Raw genomic sequence first — 27,223 nt, forward strand, 5'->3', positions numbered from 1 at the left:
TGTTTATCCCTCAAACAACATTACTATATCCTTCAGCGCTACACTTCATCGATAGGAGAAAAAAATACTCCCGTTATTTCTACCTCTTTTAATATGAATCCAACTCTGGAGCAGAACTCGTTCCTCCCCGCAGGGATTTTCTAATGTCACCAACCACTTAGCCCTTACCAAAAGGACACTTGGTAGAATTATATCTGAAAGGTGAAGGTTTAATTGAAGCGGGACCTTTTGTTTGCATCAGCGTGTCACGTTGTTTATACTTCAACACTGGACAGAACACTAAGCATCATTTAGCTCTCAAAGATGTGAAAAACATTTAAAATGAGAAGCAGCACACATATGAGCTGAAGAATGAATAAGCCGTGCTTCTTTACTGCACGTAACATGTCTGTTTCTATGAAGTAAGGCTAACTGAATGCGTAGGTTATATAACAAGATGGACAGATACATTAATATCACTAACTGAATGAATGCTGTGGGTGTGGTGGAATCATTTAACATTTCAAACACCGATACAAATCACTATAACTGGCCATTACATCTCTCCTTTATAATGACATTAGCTCTGGTTGTTTCAGACATTCCTTTGAAAGAGGCCTTTGCTTATTTCCCGGCTGGCTGCAGAGGCCACGCAGGCTGGATAATCAATTTGCTGCTCCTCTGCATGCACCCAATCCCTGACAACCCTCTGTGCATTGTGAAGAGATGGGGAGAAGGAGGAGGAGGAGACGTGTTATCCTGCACTTTTTGTCCCCGGGCTCTCCCTAGCCCTTTCCTGTCGACATACGCACATGGATGGACACAAGTGCCCTTGAGTGCGCCACAATTGGGGGGGTGGTGTCATGGCCTCTCGCAAACATCTGTCAAACACCTACACGCTGACCAAGCAACTCCAGGAGAAAGGCCAGACTGCTTGCACTCCTATTTAAATCTGACACATCCCTAAAATAACACCAAAACACACACATTGTGTGTAGTCTATCAAACAAGGAATGCTTAATATCCAAAAAATTGAAAAAAAAGTTGAGTTAATGTTTTTTATTAAAGCTTACTACTTATCAAGCAATTTGAAACTCAAAAGTTACTTTACAATAATTTTGGAAACAGCGATGCAGCAATTAATCAGTTACAGATCCAAAGCAGCAGATGGTTTGCTCTGACTGGCGATGATCAATCTTTTCAATACAACATAGAAAAAAACTTTCTCATGCTTAAATATTTTTGATATATAGCACTAATTAAATAAGGTCAAAGAAAAATATCTGGTAAATAAAAAAAAAAAAAACTAATGGCTGCGTTTCTGATCACATGTTATATTACAGCCCTAAACAGAAAAACACAAGTTCTAGCCAATTACCAGATTGATCAGCCCTACCGATGGTCATGATCTTAAAAATCCAACTTGAAATATACTACAAAACAAATTTTTGAACAGAGAACTTAGAGTGATAGACTAAGAAAGTGGCAGGATAAGCTAATCCAAATTATTTTCCACTTGAACACCCTTTATTATTCTCTCCTATCAACTGGATTTGACAGTTTCCTCTTCATGTCATCAATCATGATAAACCCTTTCCCCATCCCTCTTATTATAATATAATAAATATATTATTAGTGCAAAACGCACCATCAGGAAACTGGTGAACACAACTATAGATATAAGTTTTCTTGGGGTTAGAGTGGTGTAAATTTCTGATGGATGAAGATGCTTTTTGTTCAAGAAACTGAAAAACGCACCAAGAGAATGCTAAAGTAAAATATGAAAAAACAATTACATTGTGAATAGATAAAACTGTATATAAAAAACATCAACTTTCTTGCAGCCTCAAACAAACTGTTAGGGACTTGAGTCTCAAAGCCAAGCATGCCAACCGTGATAAACATAATTTAGGGTGCTTGAGGAAATCTACTTGACCAGAGAGGTAGAGCACATCAACATGTTAGAACCTCGACATGTTTGACTCACTTGGTTCTGTTCAAACTCTCAGCATCCTAATAGGACACCATTCTTAGCATACCATCTGCAATAAAGACCTGATGAAAGAAGAGTATGGCTGCCTGCCAGCCTTTCTCTCTGTTCTGCAATCTGGCCATGTGATGGGGAGGTAGAGCAGGCGGTGCTGCAGCCTACTCCTCTCCCTTGCTTACACACTCCCTTACTAACCCCCTCCTTAAAAAAAAACCCTGCATATGCTATTGCAGTTCTGCTAGATACCACAAGTTCCCCTCCAGCTCCTCCGGGTGACATTGGAATAATGAAAACCTACGGATATGGAGTAAAAAGTACTGGGGATTTAACAAATCCTCTTTTTGGTAGACTCTGAGAGATAAAGAAAAAGTGAGCCACATCTAGAAGGGACACCAGATCTGATAGAAGATTCATACGGGCTTAGACCAATGAGGCAGATAAGACAGACAGGGGAGAGTTAAGAAAAGCCAGAGAGACTATTTTCCTCTCTCAGAAGCTGTCGTGTTACTGGGTCATTGAATGGTTCTGTTAGCATCAGGGGGGAAGATATTAATCATTGGACTGAAATGGGACAAATGACACCAACCTGACTAAGGAGGCAGCTAATACCTCACAGCACCTGATGACTCACAGTCACAAACAGATCAATCTAGTTACTTTGAATACAAACACATTTTTCCAGCCTTTATTCTTATTTAACATCTGTGTGTCCAAAAGTATGCCTCAATTACATTATCCCAGAATGTCACCGTCTCAACTAAAAACATTTATAATTTTCTGCATCGATATGTTAGCTTAAGCTTATAGTAATCCAGATGCTTGTTTCAACCCATCCTCCTCATGTTTCAAAATCATTACGGCATAAAATTCAAAACATTGGCATCAGTAAAACACGTTCTACTTGCTTGTGTCTAGAAAAACTTGTTAATGGCCAGAGGAAAAAAATAAAAAAAATCACAACCTAAACATTAGAAATCACGGTACTAGAATTTTCTCCCTATTAAAGATGTTCACCTAGTGGCCTGTAAATTGTAGATTTTATAAGTATTTATTTAAAGGCAAGTTATACAAAAAAGAAAACAGCTATTTAAAGTTCATTAACTTAACTAGTAGTTCTGATCCAAGTGAAATTACATTACAATATTGCCTTTATCTATGAATCAAACCTTGACCTTTATCCTGTAGCACATGCTGCCTGGTTGTCATCTTTTCAAACTAGGAATGACAGAACCTCTTTGTTTGCTACATTTAATCGATTAGGAATAAAAATTAGACTTGAGCAGCAAATTAGCTGATCAAGAAAAAGTTGTTTTATTTAGTTCTCTAGAGCGAATGGTGCGTCAACAAACAGTGAAGTAACAACTTTATCTAGTGACTAAATAACCTAATTCTATATCATTTTATTTGCTTCTGAAAAGCACTACACCAAATGCACGCCGCCAAGAGATAATGTGGTCATAAACTACAGAGCAACAACACTGGCTGTGATAAAGCTCCAGCGAGCTGGGAGGTGACTGCAGGTCAGCCTTTGTAATGACCCCTAGGTCCCTGCATCAGGAACAAACAGTGGCTTTCTCCCACAGACTCCTCAGGCATGAAGCCCCCCCTCCAGTGTGAGGGGGGAGAAATTCCCCTGTGGAAGCTTTTTATTCCCTTTCAGCCTGTTCTTTCTTCACCATCCATTCACTTTGCTCATTCTCCTTCCCTTTGCAAAGAGCCCCTGAAGAAAACACCACGTGGGAGGAGGTCCAGACAAACCTGCATGAACTCTAAAATGTGGTTCGTGTGGTGGCTCCTGTGTGTGGGACAGTAGAGTACTTACTTGTAGTGTTGCCTTGCATCTGAATGATACATTTTGACTCCTTTCCTATTTCCCTGGAGTTGAAGGGTCGAACTCGAACAGCAACTTTTACAGATGCCCCAGACATGCTTGCTCTTAGGGTCGGACTCCAAGTATGATCGTTTTTATATCCCTCCTGAAGAAAACGGACAAAAAATGGAAGAAAGAATCTGGTTAGTCAAAGGTATTTTATCGGAGTGAAAAACTAAATCTGTTTTGTATAGGCTCTCATTAGAAAGGAAGCAGTAGAGGAAATGCACTAAATGAATTAAAAATCATTCATCGATCAGTTTTCCGTTCATTTTATTGTGTTTTCATTCATGTGTTGGATAGTTGCTGATATATATATTGCACATTCTATAAATATTTCATATCAATTTTGAAAAATGACTCATATTTGTGCCAAAAGCAGGAAACTAATCACCAGCCACAAAAATATCTAGTTGTTTTTATAACATTTCTTTGATTAGGGATATGGTACCGACCTATCCCTCCCCATAAAAATACATCTTTGGTTTCTATTGCAAACAAAAGCATCAACATTTCTGATGATAAACGTACAGAAAATACTGATCATCTTAAACGTTTTCTTTTTTTAATTCACATTGCTTTTTAATTTAAGCGTTGGTATAAAAACCGGTAGATTCATATAAGCAGTTAATCTTAAAAAAAAAAATTAAAAAAATTTGTTGATTTACCTATATACTAAAATCCATTTATCTGACGAGTGAGCAGATGCATAAGAGTCGAAAACTTTAATTCATTTATGATTTTTTATTGGGGTATTTGAATATAACGTTAAATTAGAAAAATGAAATAAAAGATATGACAGGATATTTTAAGGTGGACTAAACGTGCGTTTTTAAAGGTAAAAATATTACCTATACAATAAGAAATGTGTTGAATGAAAAAAATGTTTATCAGCAAGTGCTTATTATACTAGCAACTAAAAAAAGACGAACGTTAGTTATAGATTATCAAGCATAGCATGGCAACATCAGTGATCAATTTTTAAATTAAGTTATTGCAAAAATATTGTTCTGAATTCTAACTTACTCATGACGGCTGAAACATTTTCATTTGTTTGTTTTTTTCTTTTTTAAAAACATGCTTTTCTTTGTTATATGCATAATGAAAATGGACCCCCCAAATAAAACGGTACTTAGGGCGTTATTCAATCTTTGTCCGTCTCTGGGGCTTCAAACCCCATCCTTCCAGTTCGCCTGTAGTCCATTTCTACACCAGATTCCTAAATGATCCCTTGTTTTTTCCATATTCCAGCAGTCAGCCATACTTGCTGAGGCATACGCCCATGAAATCCTATCTCCTCTTTCCTTGCTGTGGGGCTACAGCGGGACAACCAGCCGGGGGCCCCGTCTGCTGCATGTGACTCCGCATTAGTGCGAGCCTCCATTTTTTTTACATATTAAAAAATTTAATTCACCGACGTTAAGAAGTGGGCTAATCCTCCTCTGCTGAATTGTTAGAAGAGTTTGGAACACACTGTTCACATTTATTAAGCAGAGAAAAGGTTAATACCTCCCAAAGACAGTCGTTTTAAACGATAATTATGAGATTTCTTCATTGGAAAAACTGTTTAGACATAATAAAAGGTTACCGGCTGAGGCTTCTGTCAACATAACATGTAGTGTTAGCAGCTAAGCAATTACAGCTAAATGTAACGGTTTTGGACTCCTTTGCTAATATAGTCTAAATGATAACTGTTAACGTACATTACGTGACGTAACTATGTACGGGACACGCATTTCTATGACTAATGTTGCTGCTCACGAGCAGAAATTAATATGACATAATATATATGTATATTATCCACATAAAACATATTTTATACTCACGTTTGGTCACTCTGCCCCAGGCAGCACCACCGGGAACTAATGTTAGCTTGCGGGCGGTCGGGATGTTGTTGCCTTGTTTAATCAGAATCTGAACACACGTATTTTGCTACAGTGTCCGCTTCCGTGGAAAACACCCATTATAGCGGTATCTTCCGCCCGATGGATATGTAAAAATATGAGCACGGTGGCTCTGTGCGACTATCTCGTTTTTTTTGTTATTTTTTTTCCAAAGCCACGGGAAAAAAGCGGCCGCCCATCTGCGACCGTGCGAGAATGGAAATCGATGGATTGCCTTGATTTACCGAAGAGATTACGTCAACTGCTTTTCAGCGTGCCGACTGACAGACCAATGGTCCAATCAGCGCAAGGATTCGACTGGACTAGATGTCAGGGAGCCAATGGCGATCTTCTGAATCGATGTGGGTGGGTGGGGCCTCTCTTTTTTTTTTTTTTTTTTTTTTTTGTGTGACGCCACACTGCAGGATTTCGACCCCACCGCTCCCCGCACCGCTGTCGCCGCTTTACCAGGGTCACCGCAAAATAGCGCCCCCTGGCGAGGAATTAAATGGCCAACCCCAAACGATAAAGGCTTTCTGCACCTTTCTGGATCTCTTTCAAAGAAAATTAGAAAGAATAGGTTGTAGCAGAGTCGGAGTACCTGTTTTTTTTTTTCCAGTGCAATATCTGATCCAAGTTTTTTCAAAGTAATTTAGTTAGCTACAAACTTTAATTTCTTCACGTTTCAGAATTAACTATTTTCAAGTACAAGTATATATATATATATATATATATATATATATATATATATATATATATATATATATATATACACAAAGGGTAGAAAATGCAAGATGCATTTCAATAGATTAATAAAAAAATGCTATGCTATACATTTTTTTTTTTTTTTTGGAACAAACTGTCAATGGAAAAAAAAAAACTTTTTCTCATGCTCGGACATTTTTTAAGAACCATTATAGTATTAGGAATATCTGTAATCATCCCTTTAGCATATGCACTTAAGATTTAAACCAAGATATGTTTTTAAATCACACTTTATGTTTAGAGGTTTATTTCTATTACTTATAATCTAGCACAACAAACATCAAACTTTAGGGATGGGGAATTACTAAAAATGTAACAAATTGGTTTGAAATTGTTAGTTGATTTCAGGTATTAAACATCTGGTTTTCATTTACCCATTAAATGCAAAACTAAGAAGAAGTTATCAACCAACAACTTATCCCTCTATGCTCCCTTTTAAAGTAAGATAAAAATCAGATTAAGGACACCCATTAACCAAGATGTTGCAATTTTCTATTTGATGCAAGACCATCACAAAAATCTGCAATTATTTTTTTTCTTATTTTAAATAAATTATCTTAAACATCTGAGCCCAAAAACAACTTGAAACTGGTGTTGTCCAGGAAAAGTGTCACTGGTGCATCTATAATAGTTCTAATTGGCTACAACTTATAGTGATAAGAATGAGTTATTTTAAACAAGGATTTTATTTTATGACTGAAACACAACAAGGATGTGTTAAGCTATAAATTTAAGCATTCTTTAAAATATTATTTCTAATGTAAAATAGCTGTGTTCTATTCATGGTAAATTTCTTGATTTTAAAACACAGCAAATGAATGAATTTGTCTTGTTTACTGTGCGATGGTGGCTTTTTTAATAGATGGAACAAAGTGTTCAGTGCTTTGAAAAACTCAGACCAATAAAATGTTTCTAAAAAATATATATATACATTTTTCTGTCCTAGAAAAATTTGTGAATTTTGTACAAGTTTCAAGGCCCTCCAGCCTTTATTAATTGACTGTGTTTAAAATTACTACAAAAAAACCTTGCTGGCAAACTAAACCCCCTGTTAGTTAAACAGGTATTATTTAGTAAACATGATTATCCAACATATTCAAAACTTCACCCTCAAACCAATAACCTGATAAATCAGAGGAAAACACGATTAAGAATTGTGAAATGAAGGGAATTTGGCATTTAATTTCAAAGACTTCTCTAAAGTAAATAATTCCTGTAAAGGCAGAAAAGCCAAGGTACAGTAAATGCAGTGTTACATGACAGATTTTTAAGTATGGTAAAATTATTTGGATTCTACAACATCCCCCTTTCTATAACAGATATTTGACCTTGATGAGCAAACACGTTTTTTTTTCTCTCCAAAACATAGTTCAGTAAATCAGTCTTTTTAAGTCAGCATCAAAATGTAACCACCACACTATTCCACTTAAGTTCCTGCTAATCAATATCGAAAAATTAAAGGTCACTTCCTTTTAAAATTAAATTATGTTAGCCCAAATCCAGCTATTTATGGTTCCAATTTGTATTCATAATCACAGATGCCGCATATGTTATTTAACAGGCTACATTGGCTGAAATACACAAATTAGCCTTAAAACAATTTGATCATTATCCACACAGACTCTACTTTCCTTTTCATAAAGCCAACACACTTTTTACCAAATAGAACAAGCACTGTAAAGGAAGAGGATCAAAAAGACTTGCTAAAGTTTTTTTGGAAACTGTTTTCTGCAAATCTTCAATACATGAACCACCAACTATTAGCTCTAATCTGATAGAATTTACACAAACCCAAGAGACAAAGGTAAAAGTTTTTACTTTATTATGTTTTGTTTTTAGAACCATGAGAATGGTTTGAGACAAAAAGGGTAAATGCAAATAAAAATCCAATCAGGTTTTTTTTTTTCTCCATTCAAAATGTTGTTCTCATTGGTAGTAGTGACATTAAATTCAGATGATTTGGAACGATCCCTTCAAATCAGTGATCCGGTCAGACACCAACGCTGTGTTTCTTAGAGAGGGCGAGCACCCTGCTTCTCTCTCATCCAGGCGTGGATTCTCTCCTTCAGTTCAGGCACTGCATAGAAGCAACCACAAATAAAAAAAAGAACAGACTAAGAAGTGCAAACTGGAGAAAATGCATTTATTCACAAATAACTCAGCAAAAAGAAAAAAAAAATAGCCATCTTTATGCTGTTACCTGACTCCAGCATGCTCTCTGTGAGGGGCTGTCTGTTGAAGGGGTCAGTGGGGGAGTTCAGCAGGTGGCGCAAGATGATGGATCTGTCCATAATGTTCCCCGAGGGCAGCATCACAGGGTCAGTCATCAGTGTGTCCATCAGAGGGTCTGAGATAATAAAAGTTTAATGTAGAATGGTGAAAAAAACAGCAATAGACATTTACTTGGAACATAATTCTATTTTAATTCTAAAAATCAAATACATATATACTAATGTCCAGCTTAATGCCTCTATTTGTTCAACTCAACACCCTATTTTTTTATTGGGAGTGGTGTCCTATTGGTTAGAGCAGTGCACTTGTGCTCTAAGAAGGTTTTCAAGTATCCGGTTTGATCCCCAAAGCCTGCACCCTGGGTCCCTGAGCAAGACCTTTAATCCCGGATTACTCCCCAGGCGCCGCACAGTGGCAGCCCACTGCTCCCCAAAGGGATTAGTTAAAATGCAGAAGTGAATTTCTCCATTGTGAGATGATGTTCCATAATATTATTTTCCACAATTTAAAATTGCAAGATGATGCATGAAGTTTAGAATCTGACAAAATGTCAGGCAATTTTTTTTTACGCTAAATAAGGAAACAGAACATGCAAAATAAACTTTAAATATAGTTTGATTTAAAACACGTTTAGAAAAAAAAAAAGAGATGAAGTGTAAATCAATAAAACTCTTGGTCTTAACAGCAAAAAAGGTGCATCTTTTATATGACAGTAATATTACTCCACATGGAAAAACAAATTAACCTGATATCCAATAAAAAACGATGGTTGTTTTAAATTAAGTTGTCCCCTATATATTAAAATGTCACAGAGTTGTTAATGTGGGTCTTGCGGGTAAGAATAAAACCCCTCTGCATGATATTATAACCACGAAGACAGCTGATACTCCTGCCTCCTGGATGGCACACTCCTATCAACTGTGGTGGGACGGCTGACATATCTGGGAATCAAAGGAGGTATGCAGACCACATTCTCTTTGTGGATTATATTAAGTCTGTGGTCACAGGATAGCATTGCTCTAAGCTGTCTATATGATCTGCATGAGCTGCCAAAATCTACTGCAAATGTTTGGAATCCAATGAAGACCCTCTCTATCAGGGACTGACCTGGGGGTCACGCTGAGGTGGCTGTTTTCCCTCAGGGCAAAGGTTCAGTAGTGCATTGAATATAGATTAGGATTCCAGAGTTATCTTACTCCCCATTTACGCAGCATATAAACCCACTGCGTATTCAGGTTTGAATTCTTAAAATACAAGAGCTGCTTTCAGATGGTTTCTAAATGTCCCTGTCAGATCATAAGTCTCATTAAAATAGCTCTCATTCCATACAGGTGGCTTTAAAATTGTGCAGTCCCTAGAATATGAATATATGACCTCATCGGTTAGGTTTAAAATGCTCTTCCTGTCACTGCCTATGATTTATAATCTTAGGGTTCAAATTGATACATTCATTATTGCTCAGAATTAAATTTTGACTATCAATTTCATTAACAGTCTTATGATAATATCGTCTTTTATATTTTGGAGCAATGACATGTGAAACTGGGATTTAAAAACGGCCCCAATCATGAGGTTCGTATGACGTGTACAATAATAGAGTGAAGGCATATTTGCTCTCAGTCTAAGAAAGTATCTTGAAAATGTACGTGTCAAACTAGATGTATCTTTCACGTTACCTTGAATCCACTGATTCGCTGATCACCCCCTTGTGACCACCCCCCCTCAGAAATGACAATGCTTATAAAACTAAGGTTATATCAGATTCTACTTTTTAACTTCCAGTAACGGTGTTCACCTTCATTTTTTGTTTTGTTTTTAACAAGCACTAGGAGCAATTAGAAGGAGAAACATAACATCTGTGCTAAGTGTGAGGTTACATAGCATAAAGTCTAAGAGTGCAGTTCTACTTTTACTTTGCAGCCACTATTAAACCCCTAAATATTAGCCATGTTGACACACAAACCTTTGAACTCATCGGGTGCGTCACTGTAGTCCATCTCTGACTGAGAGTTTCTAGCGACTATTTCTTCCACCTTCTCGGACAGCAACTTGAATTTCTCAATGGCGATGGAGGACTTAATACCGGCCTTTCGCATCTTGGAAATCACCTCCTCGAAAAGTTCACGGCTGTATGATCGCTGCAGAGATAAATAAAAAACATCCACAACAAAACATTGATAATTTTAGTAAAACAGGGTAAAGCTGTAACAACTCCAAGCTTTGGGATTGTAAAACTTTTAATTCAGTGTTTGATGACAGGTAATGCAGTCTGGGCCAACCTGGTCATCTGCGATTGCTTTAGCAAAGCGGGCACAGTCTAGTTGAAGGTAGATGTCAGTCAGTTGGTCTAGGAGCTTCTTGGGCTCAAAGCCATATTTCTCTGGGTTCTCCACCTTTAGGTCCCGACACTTGGGCCCACAGAGCTGCTGAAGGTTAAAGTTCAGCATAGCAGCTAAACGAGGTCCGAGCTCCTGTGTGAAGGAAGGGAACAGCTCTGAAAAGTGATGTTAAATTACTAAAAAAAAGGTTAGTTCATTTTTATTGAACTGGGTGCGCGAGGTGCATCTTGTCAAACATGCCGTGGAAAGAGAGACACTCACAGGCCTGAGGAAAGGCTTCTGAACCTGCTTGGTTAGGATGTGGAACATTTCAACCGTTTCTGTAGCCAGTGCCAGATAGGAGCGAGACACTCGCTCATCCTGGGTCAGCTGGGACTGCCGGCTCTGCTGCTGCTCCTGAAAGTAGGATGAGAGTTGATCAAACAAACTGTTCCATACCCTTCCATCCACACCCATGCCATGTTTTGAAAAGCCGTCTTTACTCTTCTTGATTTAAAAAAAAATAGAGCAGAGCACATACTCTGGGCAGCTGATCCCACTGCTCCTTATTCTTCATCTCCTCCTGAACCTCATGGATACGTTTCAGAGATTCAAGGCTCTCATCTAACAGGAAGGTGGTGTCATTAATCAGCATGTTGATGTAGCGAACAAACTGCTTTCCAGAGCTGGTGGAGGGGAGACACAAAACAAAAGATCTAGTTAGTTTGGAAACCCCTAAAAATGTCACAAAATTAGATATCAACTTAGTTCTTAAATTTATAATTAAAGTGTTAATTTTACTCACTTGAACTCCTCCATGAAGGTGCCATGGTGGGCAATGTTCTGCCAGAGGCTCTTGAAGATGGTACTGATGTGGTACCGTATAGTGAACTTATCATAGAACTCGCTGGTAGCACCAGTGTGCTCAACATCTGGAGAGAAAAATTCAAGTATTTTGTGAAATAATACAGAGAAACAACTTTTCTTGAATTGTAACCTGATTTAAAGGATTTTTAATTTGAAGTTCTCCTCATTTAACACTATGGAATAGTCAGCAGAAGAGCTATTGCAGCAAAACTTATTCACTCAAGAAGATCTAAAGAAGATCTTAAAATTAAAATGTTTGGTGATCTTTGCAAAAGAGGAATTCACTTAAGCCATTGAGTCAAAGGCTTTTTTCCCCCCAGGTGTTACATAATGTGCATTTTTAGCCTGTATGCAGGAAATTTCATTACTATCAACAGATCATCTAATATTTTTCTATTCTGAGCTGAAGAAAACATGATTCTCTGAAGCAATTATTGAGGGCAGAAAAAATTGCTTTTTTATTATCAGTAAGCAGTTTAAAATTAAGTCATAGGAAAGAGAGGGGTGTAACAGCCCATTCAAAAACAGCTGCATCCAGAGGTCCCTTTCAAGAAGCAGGTTTCTCAATACATGTACTTGTGCATTCTCATGTGCTCTTGTACTCGTGAAACGTCATCAGCCTCAGCCCTAGTACTGTTCCAATTCACAAGAGCAAGAAGTCCTAGAACGGACAAAGTCCCCGGATGTTGTTCTCACCCCTCCCTATTTACCGGGTATGCATCAGAGCAGACTTATCTGTTCTTGAGAAAAATAACAGATGTCCCAGTATGCACTGTGGCAGCAGCAGCTTCCAGTGGAGTGCTCACAGAGCTCTGAGTTTTAAGCTAAGTTCTCTTTTCTGTTGCCGTTGTTCAATAAAGTTACGTTTTGAGATCATCTGAGAGTTGAGAGGGCCATGGCAACGAGTGGACCTCCGAGGATAACAGCAGCCAGGGCTAACCCCAGCCCGTCTGCAGCAGCTCTCTCTCTGCATAGCCATGTGTGAAGTACCGCTGGCTTTCATGGTGAGTTTTGTTTTATCTGGCAAAATTATAATTTGATTTGTTTGTCTGACTGTGTGAATTATTATTCCCCCAATAAATGTAAAAGGTAAGAATTTATTATTATCTAGAGACTATTAATAACAGGAGGTCAAACGCAGTTCTAGACTAGCCGAGCGTTTGGTGACGTCATGAGTACGTTTGTTCCAATTGACCCATATATATGCTGCGTGCTCCCGTTCTCCCGTTTTCCCCAAGTCCATACTTTCCTTGTTCTTTTGAAGAACATACTTGGCGAGGACACAAGTCCATACTCGTATTCTTGAGAAATTGAGAAACGGCCTCTGACTTTTCCGTTTCACAAAGAGAATTTAGTCAACCTCTGTTTCAGTCCCCGTAGTAACATTCTTCCCAGAGCTAACCTGGTCGGGAGCACAGCGTCCTCTGTCTTCACTCTCCTTACAGCCAATCACGTTAAACAAATATAGATTAATTAATTGCCCGGGGGAAAAGGAATTACTTTAGGATTAGGATTCACTCAATGATAACAACCCAATGAGCCTACTGGCACAATGTGAAGCCATTCTATGGGACTGATAGCCGCTTATAACGGCCATTTATTGAGACGATAACATCCGAAGCGCTGCTGCAAACAGCCACTTAGTATTTCACCTAAATAGATACATCCAACTACTACCATTCAAGAAATAACCCTGTAATATTATTGCAGTCACAACAGTCTATGGCAAACTGTTTTGATATGTACTAGTTTTACTGAATATGTATTCCTGAAGTCTGAAAAAAACAAATTTTCTAAACGATCATTTCAAACAAAATGACATTCGCCACATCTAGAATAAACTATTTGGATGTCTACAAATTAATTTCAGACCTCCATATTCCTAATATTAATGGTCACCATTTGTATTATTTTAACTATGAAAAAATGTTTTTCAGATATACATTTTCAGTCAAGCTGATAAATGTAAGAACGGCCGATTAAAATGTGTAAACATTTCTATATACCGGTATATATAAAACTTTATTCTTAATAGTATAATTTAGTTTTTTTAATTACTAAAATTCAGTTTCTGCTACAAAAATGTAATTTATAAAATATATTACAGTTAAGTCTAGGAGTGCTATTTCGATCAGGAAGAATGTTATTTTAGTGTTTTACCAATGGAACAAAAGAGAGGAGTGCTTTTAATAAATGTAAAAACGGCCTGCCATAGCCCACTTCATATAAACTTAGACATTGACTTGAGGAACAATCTTGTCCTTCGCCATCTTCCTCTCCTTTGTAGCTGTAGCACTGTTTCGCTGTCTTTTAAACACATTCTCCTTTTTTAATTTAATTAAAATTTTTTATATCTGCATTAAAAGCGAAAGTTACTACCGTAACTACGGTTCTATGAATCCCGGATGACCGCCAGAGGCGGTGCTTCAAGCACTGAATGATCATTCTTGCGCATGCGCAGGTCGAGTATTAATGACAACAAAGTCAGCTGTGACCTGCCGGGGACCCACGTGACTCTATATAGTCACGTGGCACCCGGCAATCAATCCCTCAATCTTCTCGCGAAAGCAGAGATTCCGAGGGACCAAGCACTCTGGCGGTCATCCGGGATTCATAGAACCGTAGTTACGGTAGTAACTTTCGTTCTATTTCATCCCTACTGACCGCCAGAGGCGGTGCTTCAAGCACTGGATGACTCATATCAACAAGGTCACGAGGAATCAGCAACATTCAAGGAACAACGACCACACCACCCACCTAATGTGATGTAGAGGCATGCTGCTCGAGGATTCCCTGAAGCGGATGGGGCGCAGCCACATTCACCCTGTAGAACCGAGTAAAGGTACTAGGTGACTTCCAGGAGGCCGCACGACATATAACATCCAATGGCACCCCAGTCATAGCAGCAAACGATGTCGACATGCCCCTTGTAGAGTGGCATTTCACTCCCGCCGGCAGTGGCCGGTCCTGCAAGGCATAAGCCTTGGAGATCAAATCCACAACCCAGTGTGCAAGTCGCTGCTTAGAAAGTGCCTGACCTTTCCGTGAGCCAGCGTAGCAAACAAAAAGGCTATTTGTCTTTCGGAAGGATGCCGTGGCATTGATGTATGTCTCAAGGGCACGGACAGGACACAGTGGTTCAGAGGGACTTCCGGAGTCAAACCGGGCAAGATGGAGAGGCTGGGTGCTGCCTGCTGGCAGTGATACCTTAGGAATAAATGCTACATCAGCCCACAGTGTAACGCCTGAGCCATCAGGATTCCACCGGCAGCAGGGTTCGGCTATCGAGAGAGCCTGTAACTCCCCTACACGTTTTGCGGAAACCATAGCTAAAAGGAACGCAGTCTTCAGTGAGAGCCATTTGAGGTCCGCCGACGCCAGGGGCTCAAATGGGAGGGACCGAAGAGCCTCAAGCACAAGAGAAAGGTCCCACGCCGGTGCCACAGGGCGGTTGGGTGGGTGCAAACGCCGAGCACCTCCTAAAAACAGTACAACATCCTTGTCTCGGCCCACAGAACAACCATTCAGCCCAACATGCCAACAGGAAATGGCAGCCACATACACCTTTAAGGTAGATGGGGACCGTCCTTGATCCAGCAATGCCTGCAGGAAGGTCAGTATGTCAGAAACTGAGCACTGCACCGGGTCCTGCCCTCTATCACGGCACCAGGTCGCAAAGACCGTCCACTTGTTAGCATAGACAGCTCGCGTGGACGGCGCCCATGCATTAGCCATTGTATGCCCTATGGACCCAGTGTATCTTGAGAAGGTGGACCCCGGCCTTGCAGGGGCCAAATCCAGAGCTGGAGCCGGTCCGGTTCGGGGTGCAAGATCTGACCCCCCATCTGGGAAAGAAGGTCTCTCCTGGAGGGGAGACGCATTGGCGAGCCGGAGCTGAGCTCGCACAGTAGAGGAAACCAAGTCCTCGCTGGCCAGTAGGGGGCCACCAGCAGGACCCTGTGCCCCTCCTGACGTACCCTGAGGAGAGTCTGAAAAAGTAGGCTGAATGGCGGAAAGGCATAAAGGAGGGTCCTGGGCCAGTCGTGTGCCAGAGCATCGTGGCCCAGAGGGCTGCTGTTGTCCAACGAGAACCAAAGGGGACAGTGAAATGCGTCCCTTGAGGCAAAGAGGTCCACGTCCGCCCTGCCAAAGACCTTCCAGATGCACTCCACCACCTCTTGGTGAAGCTTCCACTCCCCTGGAAGCGGCTTCTGACGGGATAGAAAATCTGCTGGCACGTTCTCCGGCCCTGGGATGTAGGCTGCTCTGAGGCTGGCTATGCGTGGAGCTGCCCAGGTCAGAAGCCGTTGAGTCAAGCACAACAGTTTCCTTGACCTCGTGCCCCCCTGGTGGTTGATGTGAAAGACCACTGTGGTGTTGTCTGACCTCACCAGCACGTGCTTCCCCCGCAAGCCTGGAAGAAAGCTCTGAAGAGCCAGAAGCACAGCCTGTAACTCCAGGACATTGATGTGTTCCCTGCCCTGCCGCTGGGACCATGTCCCCTGTGCCATTTGACCCCGCCAGGTTGCACCCCAGCCCGTGGAGGATGCATCTGTAAACACAACTTCCCGACGACACGGGAGGGAACCGAGCGGGACCCCTGTGGTCATAAACAACCTCACCCTCCATTGGGACAGAGACTGAAGACACTGAGGCCCCACCCGAAGTCTTCGGAGACGATGAGTGTTCCGTGTGGGATCCAGATTCAAGCTGTTCAACCACATCTGGAGGGGCCGCAATGACAGCAGCCCCAAGGGCACTACGGCGGACGCAGCTGTAAGCATGCCCAAGAGTCGAAGATACCGCACAAGAGGCAGCGCCATGCCGCGCCTGAATTCCGGGAGCACGCTCAATATACTGTCCACCCGCTGGGGTGACGGGCAAGCAGTCATTGAGATGGAATCCATGGCAATGCCCAGGAAGACAGTCTCCTGTGAGGGGGTCAGACTGCTTTTCTCCATGTTCACCTGCAAGCCCAAGCATCCCACATGATGGAGCACTAACCGAGTATCTCGAACCGCCTGGTCCCACGTCGCGGCACAAATGAGCCAGTCGTCCAGATATGGGAGGATCCTCAATCCCTGTGCCTGCAGAGGAGAGAGGGCCGCTGCAACACATCGGGTGAACACCCTGGGGGACAGTGAAAGTCCGAACGGGAGGACCCTGAACTGGAAATGCCTCCCTTGAAAAGCAAAACGAAGAAACCGCCAATGGGGCGGAGCGATCGGAACGTGAAAATAAGCATCCCTGAGATCTATGGAAGTGAACCAATCGCCCGGGGAAATCGCCTGCAACACTTCCTTGGTGGTCAGCATATGAAAGGGCATGGCCTTCAAGTACACATTCAGGCCTCTGAGGTCCAAGACTGGACGCAGGCCCCCGGTCTTCTTCGGAACCAGAAAATACGTGGAATAAAAGCCCCCTGGATCCAGCAGGGGGTCCACAGGCACTATAGCACCCTTGGCCAGCAAGGTGCAGATTTCTTGGTTCAGTGCCTGTGCCTTCACCGGGTCGTGGATCACAGTCATCCTGACCCGGCCAGGGATAGGTGGCCGGCGGCGGAATTGAAGACGGTACCCCCGGGACAGGGTGGACAACACCCACAAGTCCGGGGTGTGGGCAGCCCAGAAGCTGAGCTGTCCCGGGGAAAAATAACCGACCGCCGGCCCTAAGGCATCATCTGCGGGTCCCCCGGCCCTTCGAAGGCCCGGGAGGACGCCGGCCAGACTGCGCGGCTCGAAAGGGATGAAAGGACCTCGTCCCAGCCTGGTCTCGAGCTCTGTTCCTCCGATCTAGAGCAGGTCCCCGGACCGATCTCTGACCTGGTAACAGACCCTGGGGCTCAGTGGGAGAAGGAGAAGTCACTAAGGACCTCCGTGAAGGACCCGCAGCTGCCCAGGTGCTTACTGGCTGGCGATCACGTCTGTGAAGCCCTGCCAGCTGTTGCCTCGTTCTAGAGGCCTGAGCCGTACGGTCCAAGGCGTCCAGTGCCGCTGAACCAAAAAGCTCCCCCGGGACCACAGGCAGGGCCCGGAGGGTCCTCCTACAAGGCTCAGTTAGTGGTGACTGCGCCAACCAGACCTGGCGGCGAGCATGAACCAGTGTGGAGAGTGTGCGTCCAAGTTCCCTCGTCATAAGAGCAAAGGCCTGCAGAGATGCATCAACCAGGCCTTGCGTGGCATGATCCAGCGGAACAGATTCCAAGGAGGAAGACAGGGCCAGCATAAGATGGGAGAGAGAGTTCCCAATCCGGCCCATGCGGGCCCCAGAGTCATAGGCCTTACAGAGAAGGTCGTCGGTAATACGGCACTGAGGACGCGGACAACGGGCATTGGGCCGCAAGGCCTCATCAGGCGGGATTATAAGAGAGGCAATGCCCGGTTCCACCGCTGGCATCTGCCCCAAGCCAACCTTGGGTGCCTCCTGCATAGCTGCCAGGACCCTGCCATCCGTCGTCAGACGTGAAAACGCCTTGGTGTCTGACCAGCAAGCATGCAGTTCCCGCACATACTCTGCCGAGGGAGGAACCACAAAGGCAGTCTCTGACCTACTGCGCCTAAAGAAGGCGCTGGAAGCCGCAGGCTGGGCCTGAGGAACACTAATCTGTAAACGGGCAAGAGCCGTTCGAATAGCGGATGTCACAGACTCCCCCGTATCCTCCTGGGAGGCAATGGAGTCCGACCCAGAGGCCCCGGAGCCCAGCTCCGGAAGGTCCTCACAGAAATGGGTGCCAGAGGCCGCCACAGAAACAGCATCGTCGTCATTGACTGACGTTTCATCCTGCTCGGTAGGGAGAGCCGTGCCGCGATCACCAGCAGTCTGAAAGGACTGGAGGAGGGCTTTCATTTGGGCCAGCTCAGTAGTGAGATGATCCACTCTGGTGGACAACCTCCCTGCATCGGTCCGTCTAGCACGCTTCGTTGGTACCGAAGGTGCAGCCACAGTAGATCGTTTGCACACCGCTTTCTCCATCGGCAAACGAGCACGCGGCGAAGCGCTCGCCCAGTCGGTAGGCTGCTCCAGTGCAGCCAACCGATCCAGTCTGACCGACCGGGGCATGACGCGACAGTTGGGGCAAGCGTCATCTGACAGCGCCTCCCGGAGATGTTCCACACCGAGGCAGGAGGGACACAAGTCATGCCCGTCATCCGGCTGAAGTGGAGCCAGACAGGTCGAGCAACATAAATTATCCAGCATCATACTGCTGAAAGGCGTGATCAGCCTGCTACCAAGGACAAGTCAACACGAGCAGGAAACGCTACTGGCGACTCGTTGTAGGAAAACCCCCGCAGAGATTCCAAACTCAGCGTGAGCAGAAACGCCACTAGCAAATCGATTATTAACTAAAGATGAACTCAGCACGAGCAGAGACGCCACTGGTGAGTTTAGGCAAACAAACTATAGAAGAACCCAACGCGAGCAGAAACGCTACTGGTGGGCTTAGGCAAACAAACTGAAAACAACTCAGCGCGAGCAGAAACGCCACTGGTGAGTGTAGATAAACAAACTATAGAAGAACCCAACGCGGGCAGAAACGCTACTGGTGGGCTTAGGCAAACAAACTGAAAACAACTCAGCGCGAGCAGAAACGCCACTGGTGAGTGTAGATAAACAAACTATAAAAGAACCCAACGCGAGCAGAAACGCTACTGGTGGGCTTAGGCAAACAAACTGAAAACAACTCAGCGCGAGCAGAAACGCTACCGTGAGTCAAAAGAGCCACAAAATTAACGTGGCAAATCAAAGCGAACAGTAAACTACTGCTGAGAAAAGAACGAAAACTTACCAGTCACCGCAGATCTGGTAAGGTGAAAGCAGCTTGTGCAGCCCCTGGAGGGCGAGACTTACCCGCAGCTCCGACCAAACCCGGTCACGGGGCTACCAGCAACAAGCAGCCAGGAAACTAGTGGTATACACAGAAGCAACCAGCTTCACACGACCACACTCCGGTACTCAACACACCTGCGCGCGAGAAGAACAAAAGGGATTGATTGCCGGGTGCCACGTGACTATATAGAGTCACGTGGGTCCCCGGCAGGTCACAGCTGACTTTGTTGTCATTAATACTCGACCTGCTCATGCGCAAGAATGATCATTCAGTGCTTGAAGCACCGCCTCTGGCGGTCAGTAGGGATGAAATAGAACTCTAGTTCCATTGGGGTGACATAGGCTATTCCTGTTGCCTGTTGTCATGGTGATTCATCGAATCGGTTCTTCACTGATAATGGCTTTTTATACTTGTTAAACATGTTGTAAACTCTTGAGTGGCTCTACCCGACTCCAAGCTAGATCAATTTAGAGTTGCAGATTTGAATCTGAGTTTGTTAAACCTGCATCGAGAAATGACCCCTTGGTGCGTTTATTTTATTTTTTTAACCCAGTTAACTGAATGTCAGCATAATTTTGATTAATGAAAAAAAGCAAAAAAACTGATATTTTCATGTACAGCGGATAAAACGTACCAGTGTAAAACTTCATAAGAGCAGGGACCAGGTGTTTGATGGACAATGGGTGGTTTTCCATCATTTCAGAGAATCTCTGAGTACGAGGCTGTACAGCAGGGTTGGTGACAAACAGCACCTCCACCAACTTGGCTATAAGGTAAGGGTTCCTGATGTAGTGCTGACTGCAGATGAACACCACCAGGAAGGTGACGACATCCTGGACACACGGCTCATATAAAACCTGGGGGGAGTACCTGCAGGGGATAAAGATGAAGCAGAAAGGAACATGTTCTGAAGTATCAGGTATTGAAAAAATAATATATGGTTCACGTTGACCATTTAGCATCCCTGTCAAAAAGTTATTTTATTTCAGATCTGGAAAACAAATAGAAGACAAGCAGAGAACTTACTGCACAACAAAAAGCAAAAACTCTGCCACATCTTCAACGTAAAACTCTGGTAGAGCAGCAAAGCTTTTGGGAATCTCAGAGTTCAAAGGAAGGGTAATGCTGGAAAAAAAGGAGAATGATTATACTTTTTCTGAAGAACAAACGATAAAGATGCATCAGCAGCATGATCAGTCAGAGGAATGTTTACTCACTTGGGGTAGGCAGGGTCCACCGACCGAAGTATGAGCTGAATGACTGTGCTGTAAAACTGCAGACATCTGCGGAGCAGGTTCTCGTCCAGAAGGCCCACGTCAGCGCACGCTTTGGCTCGCACCAGTTTCTGACAGGACAGTCACACACGATAAGCGTCACGTCTCAGCAAATATGTTCCCATGCATGACCATTCATGTTGCAGCTTTTCAGCAGAGAGAACAAGTATTTTAATGTCCAAACAGACCCAGAGGTGACATTAGAAAAAGGCTGGTGTGTTTTTACCCTTACACTGTTCCCTAGGATTGGATCAATAAATAAAAGACAGACGGTAAGATTTCCAACAGGACTGACCTTGAGCTGGGTTTTACATCGTTTCAGCATTTCTCTGTGCCGACTAGCCAGGGGAGAATCTTTCCATTGGCTCTCGCTGTTTTTTAACTCTTCTACAGTCCTAAAATGGGAAACAAAGTTAGTCACAGGTCAGAAAATGAACATGCTACAACTACTCGTTGTTTACCTGTTGAGTTCACGGATGGCGCGTAATCTGCGGATGTAGCGCCGACAGCACGGCAGGATGGACAAGTGGTGGGTGTGAAGTGTTAAGAAGAAACACTCGGTGGGGAACTTGGGTTCCGAGAACTTGGAGGGATCTTCGTCTGATAATGTTCACATGTGACATAACACAGGAGGTTGCACATTAGTTTTTATTCATCATATTATTATATATTATACTATTCATAAAATAGTTTTAAAAGTTTTAAATGACCAACATATTTTACATTTTCTAAATGACTTGACTTTTCTTGAATAACATTTCTGGATTACTTTGAAAAGTTTTTGAATGTAGAGGATTCACAAAGGTGGGATTTTATACCTGGGTGTTCCACAAGTGAATTATTCACCAAAAAGGAGAAGTTGGCATTCATATCTGTTGTTCAAAAAGACTACTTCACACTCTTTTTGGCATTTGGAGCTATTTAGCGTAGTCCCATGAAAAACAAGTATTCCGTTGATATGCATCACAACTGTAATTGGGTAATGTTGGATACATTACATCCAAATTAGGGATGCACGATATAATCGGCCCCCTATCGGTATCGGCCTGTATCGGCCTTAAAACTGAATATCGGACATCGGCCACCCCACCGATATTTAACCCGATATTTGATCAGCTTCTGAGTTTCTAAAGTCTAAAAAAAAAAAAAAATACTACTTCTTCTTCTTCCTCAAAAACTTATTTTTTACAGACTTAAAAACTTCTAAAGATGAGGGAAAAAATATTGATACATTAAAATATCACAATATCTTCATATGCTGATATTTGCCATTTAAAAACACCATATCAATCTCTTTTACTAATGAAATATTGCTATACGTCATTGTTATGCTATGAAATCCCCCGAAAATTCACGAAATTTAGCCATATTTTTATATGTTGATATATTGACGCGGTATTTATCTATTTTACTAACAAAATCTCACAAGAATTTGCAAAATATCATGAGACTTTGTAACAGAACGATGAAATTTCCCGAGATTTTGAAAGTAAAATAGATCGATACAGTGTTTTTAAAAATCAATTTGATATCACCATATGAAAACATATTTGAGTATATTATCTTTCAAAGTGTCAGAAATGGATAACAAAACTGCTATTTTCAATGACTACTTATTTTTTTCCAGCTTTAACATCGGTATTGGTATCGGTTATCAGCTACATGAGTTGTAAAATATCGGCATATCGGATATCGGCCAAAATCCCAATATCGTGCATCCCTAATCCAAATCGTACAAACCTTTATTTGGTTTGCTAAAAAGAAAAACAAATAAACAGTGCCATTTTTGTTTTGCCAGTTCCAATCTACTAAAGGACGATCTGTATCACATCTGATTTGGTTTTTAAGAGTCACATGGTCCAAATGTTGATCAGAACGAAATAAAGGACCACTGTATGATAGACTTTTTTTAGATGGCAATAAACTGAATTCAATGGCCAATTAAGGATTAGCTAAACACAAAATCACTTACTACAACCAAAAATACTTTACAACTCCACTGGTTCAGGTACGTGGATAAAATAATACTTTGATTACAGGTATGAAATGGGCACAGGAACTTGGAGAAAAATACACTGAATGGCTATTAAAGTACAGATTGGTTAAAATGTGAAAGAGCTTTAGGTTAAGGAATTAACGATGGTTCTCTGAAATATGATAGAGGTATTGTAGACGTCAGACCTGAGACTAGCCTGCTGCGACAAGATTTAAGGGAGAGCGGCGCACAGTGCTCACAGTTAGCTGGTCACGTTACTCCGTCCCGGGCATGTTGCAGCCCCAGGCACGATGTGCTGACAGGGTGGGTGTCTGCCCCAGCTATAAGGTCGAAACATGTGCAAGCTCTAGCCAGTGGCTTGATCTTGTCCATGAGTACAAGTTTAAGCTGCCTCGTAAGCTCCGTAAATTAAAAAGCAGATAGTTCATGGCTAGTTGCGACTGCTGCTATTTGGTGGCAGACCAGCAATGGAAGAAGGACTCAGAATAAGCAAATAACAGTAATGAGTAGGGTTCTTTGACCAAGTTGTTAGCTTGCTCTGTGAACAGTTAAGCTAGCTCAATACTTGCTGTATTAGCAGTCCAAGTAAACTTCTGGGAGCAAGAAGAGGTGTTGGACTGAGGATCACCAGCATGTCGTGACGTCAGGTTCTTATACTGGGGAAAAGTCCCTCCTCTAATAGCAGACATCACTTCTGTGAGCCAGTCAAGACTGGCGTAAAGTTATAGAGCTTCTGGACACAGCTCTGGGGGAGTGCGTCCCTTAATGAGATACTACAACGAATGTTGACAGAGAACCAGGAGCTGTTGATGCTTTGATGACTTATAAATAAGATCAAACGTCAAGTAACTAGGTCTCTCGATTTTTTTTAACCACTACATTCTTTTGAAATCGAGGAGTGGGACTAAAATATAATTTTCTAAGTGGAAAATCCAGGATGCAGATCATGATCTACAAATTAATTCATCCAACTTTTTTTTAGAACTGTTTACTTTTAGTTTTACGACAAATATTTGGGAATGTAACAATAATTTTTTTTTCAAATTCTATACTTTTCAAAGGAACTATAAGCATTCTGTAGTATGAAGATATCCAACAATTATTGATGCTGACAGTCTTAGGAGTTGATCGTAACAAGAAGGAGGGAGGAAAAAAATTGTACAGATTGATGTATTGTTACTTGAGTGAAGGACGGCTCTGCAGTCATCTAGGATGTTATATTAAAGGTTTGACAATCTAGCATGGTACTACTTACGCAGTTCAGCCATCCAGCTTTTCAGATCCTCCATGGTGGCTTTCAGACGAGTCTCTTCCAGGCTGACGACAAGGCGACACCGTGGATGGAAAATGTAGTAGGGGTCAACTGTCTCTAGCTTGATTTTCATGCTCAGCTGCTGCAGCACCCATAAGAAGTTGAGCATGAAGCCGTCTGTTGACACCAGCTTGTCATCAGTCTGAGAAGAAAAAAAGATTCTCTAAATCTGATATTTGCTGAGAGACATGTTGCTGGTGCATTCATGTATTGTGTTATATGATAACAGATTAGTTAATTCTTAGTGCTACACACCTGCATCTGGGCTTTCTTCACATTATAGTTGACTAGAGCTGCCATGTAATTCAGAGCTAACTCGCGCGTCTCTCCATTCAGCAGAACATTATGGAGAACTTTAAAAAGGTCACCCTGGTAAAGAAAACAGCCATGATTAGAGCTCACAGTAGAATCAATAAGATAAAAAAAAAAGAAATCAGGACTCACTCTTGCCGACTCCAGATAGTGTTGCAAAGACTGGCTGACGACTCGGGTGTTCTCCATGGTGATGGCTGGGCCAGAGAAATACTTGTCTCCTACTTTGGTCTAAATGAGAGAACAGACGGTTTTTAAGTCCCATTGTTTTTCTGTTCTAGAAATAACAGAAAAGAAAAAGAAAATAACTTCAAGTAGAACACATTTTCTTCCCTAAGGCTGGTTAATATTAGAATTCAGCGTATGAGGTATTTATGGATGTCATGACAACAATACGGCATGATACAAGAAAAATTATTTAAAAAGGTTTGAAGGCCTCATTGCTCTAAATTAACAGCACAATTAGCTACAGAAAAAAAACTGATTTAATTTCATTTTAATATGATGTTCTACTTAAAAAAGAAATTCAGTTTACAAACATTTTTACAACAAAACAATATATTGGCCTGAAGGTATATAAAGAATAGTAAAACTTACATTATCCTCTGCAAATACTGAAAGGCTAAAGAAGGCCCCAAGGTAGGACAGTCTCTGTATTTCTCTGCCACAACCAGGGCTCAGAGGTTTCGGACACCACAGAGGAAGCGATGTGGCCTAAAGAAAGAAACAGATTCTATACATTACAGTATATGATATCATAGAAACTTTGGGTTTAATTTCTTGGCCTGTAATAAAAAATAAACAAATGCCTTCCTTACAGATGATTATCAAAATTTTTTGAGTTTCTACATCATGAGAAAAATTAATTGCATACAAAAACCAAGAATCACCTATTTTAATAATATATTTTCTATATAATAAAAAAATGTTTTGTACCAGGCAGTGTTGTTTTCGTCAACTATGAGGAATGACGGAATTATTTTGTTGACGCTCCTTTTTTCATGACAACAACGAGAACTGATGAACTAAACATGGATCTTTGTGGACGAAAAAACTTGAGTTGCTGAGTTATGAGTGTGAGTTTTATTCAACGAGACGAGACCAAATAAAAATTAGCAGGTAGTCTGTCAGATATTTAAAATGCATCACTGTGCTGTAATCTACTAAGCAGTATGAGCCGTGCTGCTGCATCCTGCTTGGTCACGCCGCCCACCTGCAGTGCAGTGCAGCGGTGCTCATTCTGCATGACCACAGAAGGATCATGGCAGCAGCGGCGGGGTGAAAATAATCCAGAATGTAGGATAGAACACCAGTACTGCGCACTGAACTCTGACAAACCATTCTTCTTGTTTAGTAATGTGTCTCTGCACGTGCTTAGCTCAGAGTCTGCACTTCTCTCCCTCCACAGTGATTGTTTGCTCTCAGCAGTCCATCTCTTCCTGCTCTCGCTATTTTTATAAAGGGTATAGAGGGATTAAATTAAAGAAATTAAGCCAAAATTGCCAAAATAGAAAGAAGAATTTTTTTGCTCTTTGGTTTTTTGGAGTAATGAAGATTCTATTGATCTGTGTGTAATGCACAATTCATAGTAGATCAGGAATATGATGTGTTGAGCTAGATCTGCTATTTTCACAGCTTTTGTTAGATACTTTTGCATTAAGTAGAACATTAATTCATAAAAATGTTTATTTGAATTCTATACATCAAAGTTTTCTGCCCAAAAGCAATGATGAACTGCACAGCAGCATTCTATACCCAGCTATTACAGTATCAATGCAAGACCTTACAGTCTGGTAAAGAATCTGGTTGTTATTCAAAATTGTAAAGGTTAACCTTTTTTGCAGCATAAAACTGACTAAAACCTTTTTAAGTTTTAGTTGACTAAAACCGACTTAAACGATCACATATCGTAATGACTAAAATGCGACTATGACTACTAATAGTTTTTGGTCCTGAAGACTAAGACTGAATCTAAGATGGCTGTCAATAACAACACTGGTACCAGGGCTAAAAATATTATTTAATTACACAGGGGAAAATAAAACAAAAACAAAAAGGAATGAATCCATCTTAACGTAGCTCAGCAAAGTGATTTATATGCTCACCAGGTTGCACACAGGATGTGTTTTCCCAAACTTGATCTCACAAAGCTCAGCTAATGCCTGTGAAACATAAAAATAAAATAGAAAATAAAATCAACAGTGATCTGAAAAATTAAAACATCCTTTGACTTAACAGCTCATCAACTGACAATAAAAGTTTAAATGTGACCAATCTATTGTGAAGGCTATGAAAACAAATTCATTCAGAGCACAGAGTGCATCAATGAGCTCAGAAGAAAAGCTGTCCATCAGGCTTCCCTCTTTACAGCCACTTGTACGCTCTAAGCCTTTCTATCCTCCAGTCTACTTCTGCAGATTCTGTCTTCTTACCATGAGGGGAAATTTAAAGTTGTCACTGTCAAAGGAACATTCTTTCACTGCCAGTGCGAGTCCATGGAGAATGGGAATGAAGATCTAGAAGAAACAGTAAGAGATATTATTCATTATGAAGACAGCTTTTTAAAGTCTCTTTCCCTTCAGATACGTTCTGAAGAT

General features: G+C 41.7%; 2 protein-coding genes across 38 annotated transcripts in view; both read right to left on the reverse strand.

Moving 5' to 3' along the window:
- kif1b (kinesin family member 1B) overlaps positions 1-5,997 on the reverse strand; it is a 61,700-nt gene extending 55,703 nt beyond the window's left edge. For 7 of the 35 annotated variants that reach the window (XM_038306014.1, XM_038306017.1, XM_038306018.1 and 4 more), the window contains exons 1-2: positions 5,666-5,996; positions 3,792-3,945 (exon numbers count right to left, since the gene is read on the reverse strand). In XM_038306014.1, the coding sequence (XP_038161942.1) occupies positions 3,792-3,897 (106 nt within the window). In that variant the 5' untranslated portion in view covers positions 3,898-3,945; positions 5,666-5,996. Of the gene's footprint in view, positions 1-3,791; positions 3,946-5,665 lie in introns of all 35 variants that reach the window. The other 28 variants (XM_038306048.1, XM_038306033.1, XM_038306045.1 and 25 more) reach the window with 12 other exon arrangements.
- Positions 5,998-8,286: 2,289 nt separating this feature from the next.
- ube4b (ubiquitination factor E4B, UFD2 homolog (S. cerevisiae)) overlaps positions 8,287-27,223 on the reverse strand; it is a 30,059-nt gene continuing 11,122 nt past the window's right edge. For all 3 annotated transcript variants that reach the window (XM_038305931.1, XM_038305930.1, XM_038305932.1), the window contains 18 exons: positions 27,059-27,142; positions 26,732-26,788; positions 25,224-25,340; positions 24,759-24,857; positions 24,570-24,683; positions 24,258-24,456; positions 21,468-21,606; positions 21,302-21,401; positions 20,950-21,077; positions 20,759-20,857; positions 20,367-20,602; positions 11,843-11,969; positions 11,579-11,723; positions 11,320-11,454; positions 10,999-11,190; positions 10,683-10,857; positions 8,688-8,834; positions 8,287-8,564 (listed from right to left, as the gene is read on the reverse strand). In XM_038305931.1, the coding sequence (XP_038161859.1) occupies positions 8,500-8,564; positions 8,688-8,834; positions 10,683-10,857; positions 10,999-11,190; positions 11,320-11,454; positions 11,579-11,723; positions 11,843-11,969; positions 20,367-20,602; positions 20,759-20,857; positions 20,950-21,077; positions 21,302-21,401; positions 21,468-21,606; positions 24,258-24,456; positions 24,570-24,683; positions 24,759-24,857; positions 25,224-25,340; positions 26,732-26,788; positions 27,059-27,142 (2,358 nt within the window). In that variant the 3' untranslated portion in view covers positions 8,287-8,499. The remainder of the gene's footprint in view (positions 8,565-8,687; positions 8,835-10,682; positions 10,858-10,998; positions 11,191-11,319; positions 11,455-11,578; positions 11,724-11,842; positions 11,970-20,366; positions 20,603-20,758; positions 20,858-20,949; positions 21,078-21,301; positions 21,402-21,467; positions 21,607-24,257; positions 24,457-24,569; positions 24,684-24,758; positions 24,858-25,223; positions 25,341-26,731; positions 26,789-27,058; positions 27,143-27,223) is intronic.

The sequence above is a fragment of the Cyprinodon tularosa genome, unplaced genomic scaffold (genome assembly GCF_016077235.1).
Source record: "Cyprinodon tularosa strain WSP-4 unplaced genomic scaffold, ASM1607723v1 ctg57, whole genome shotgun sequence".
Classification (NCBI taxonomy): Eukaryota; Metazoa; Chordata; class Actinopteri; order Cyprinodontiformes; family Cyprinodontidae; genus Cyprinodon; species Cyprinodon tularosa.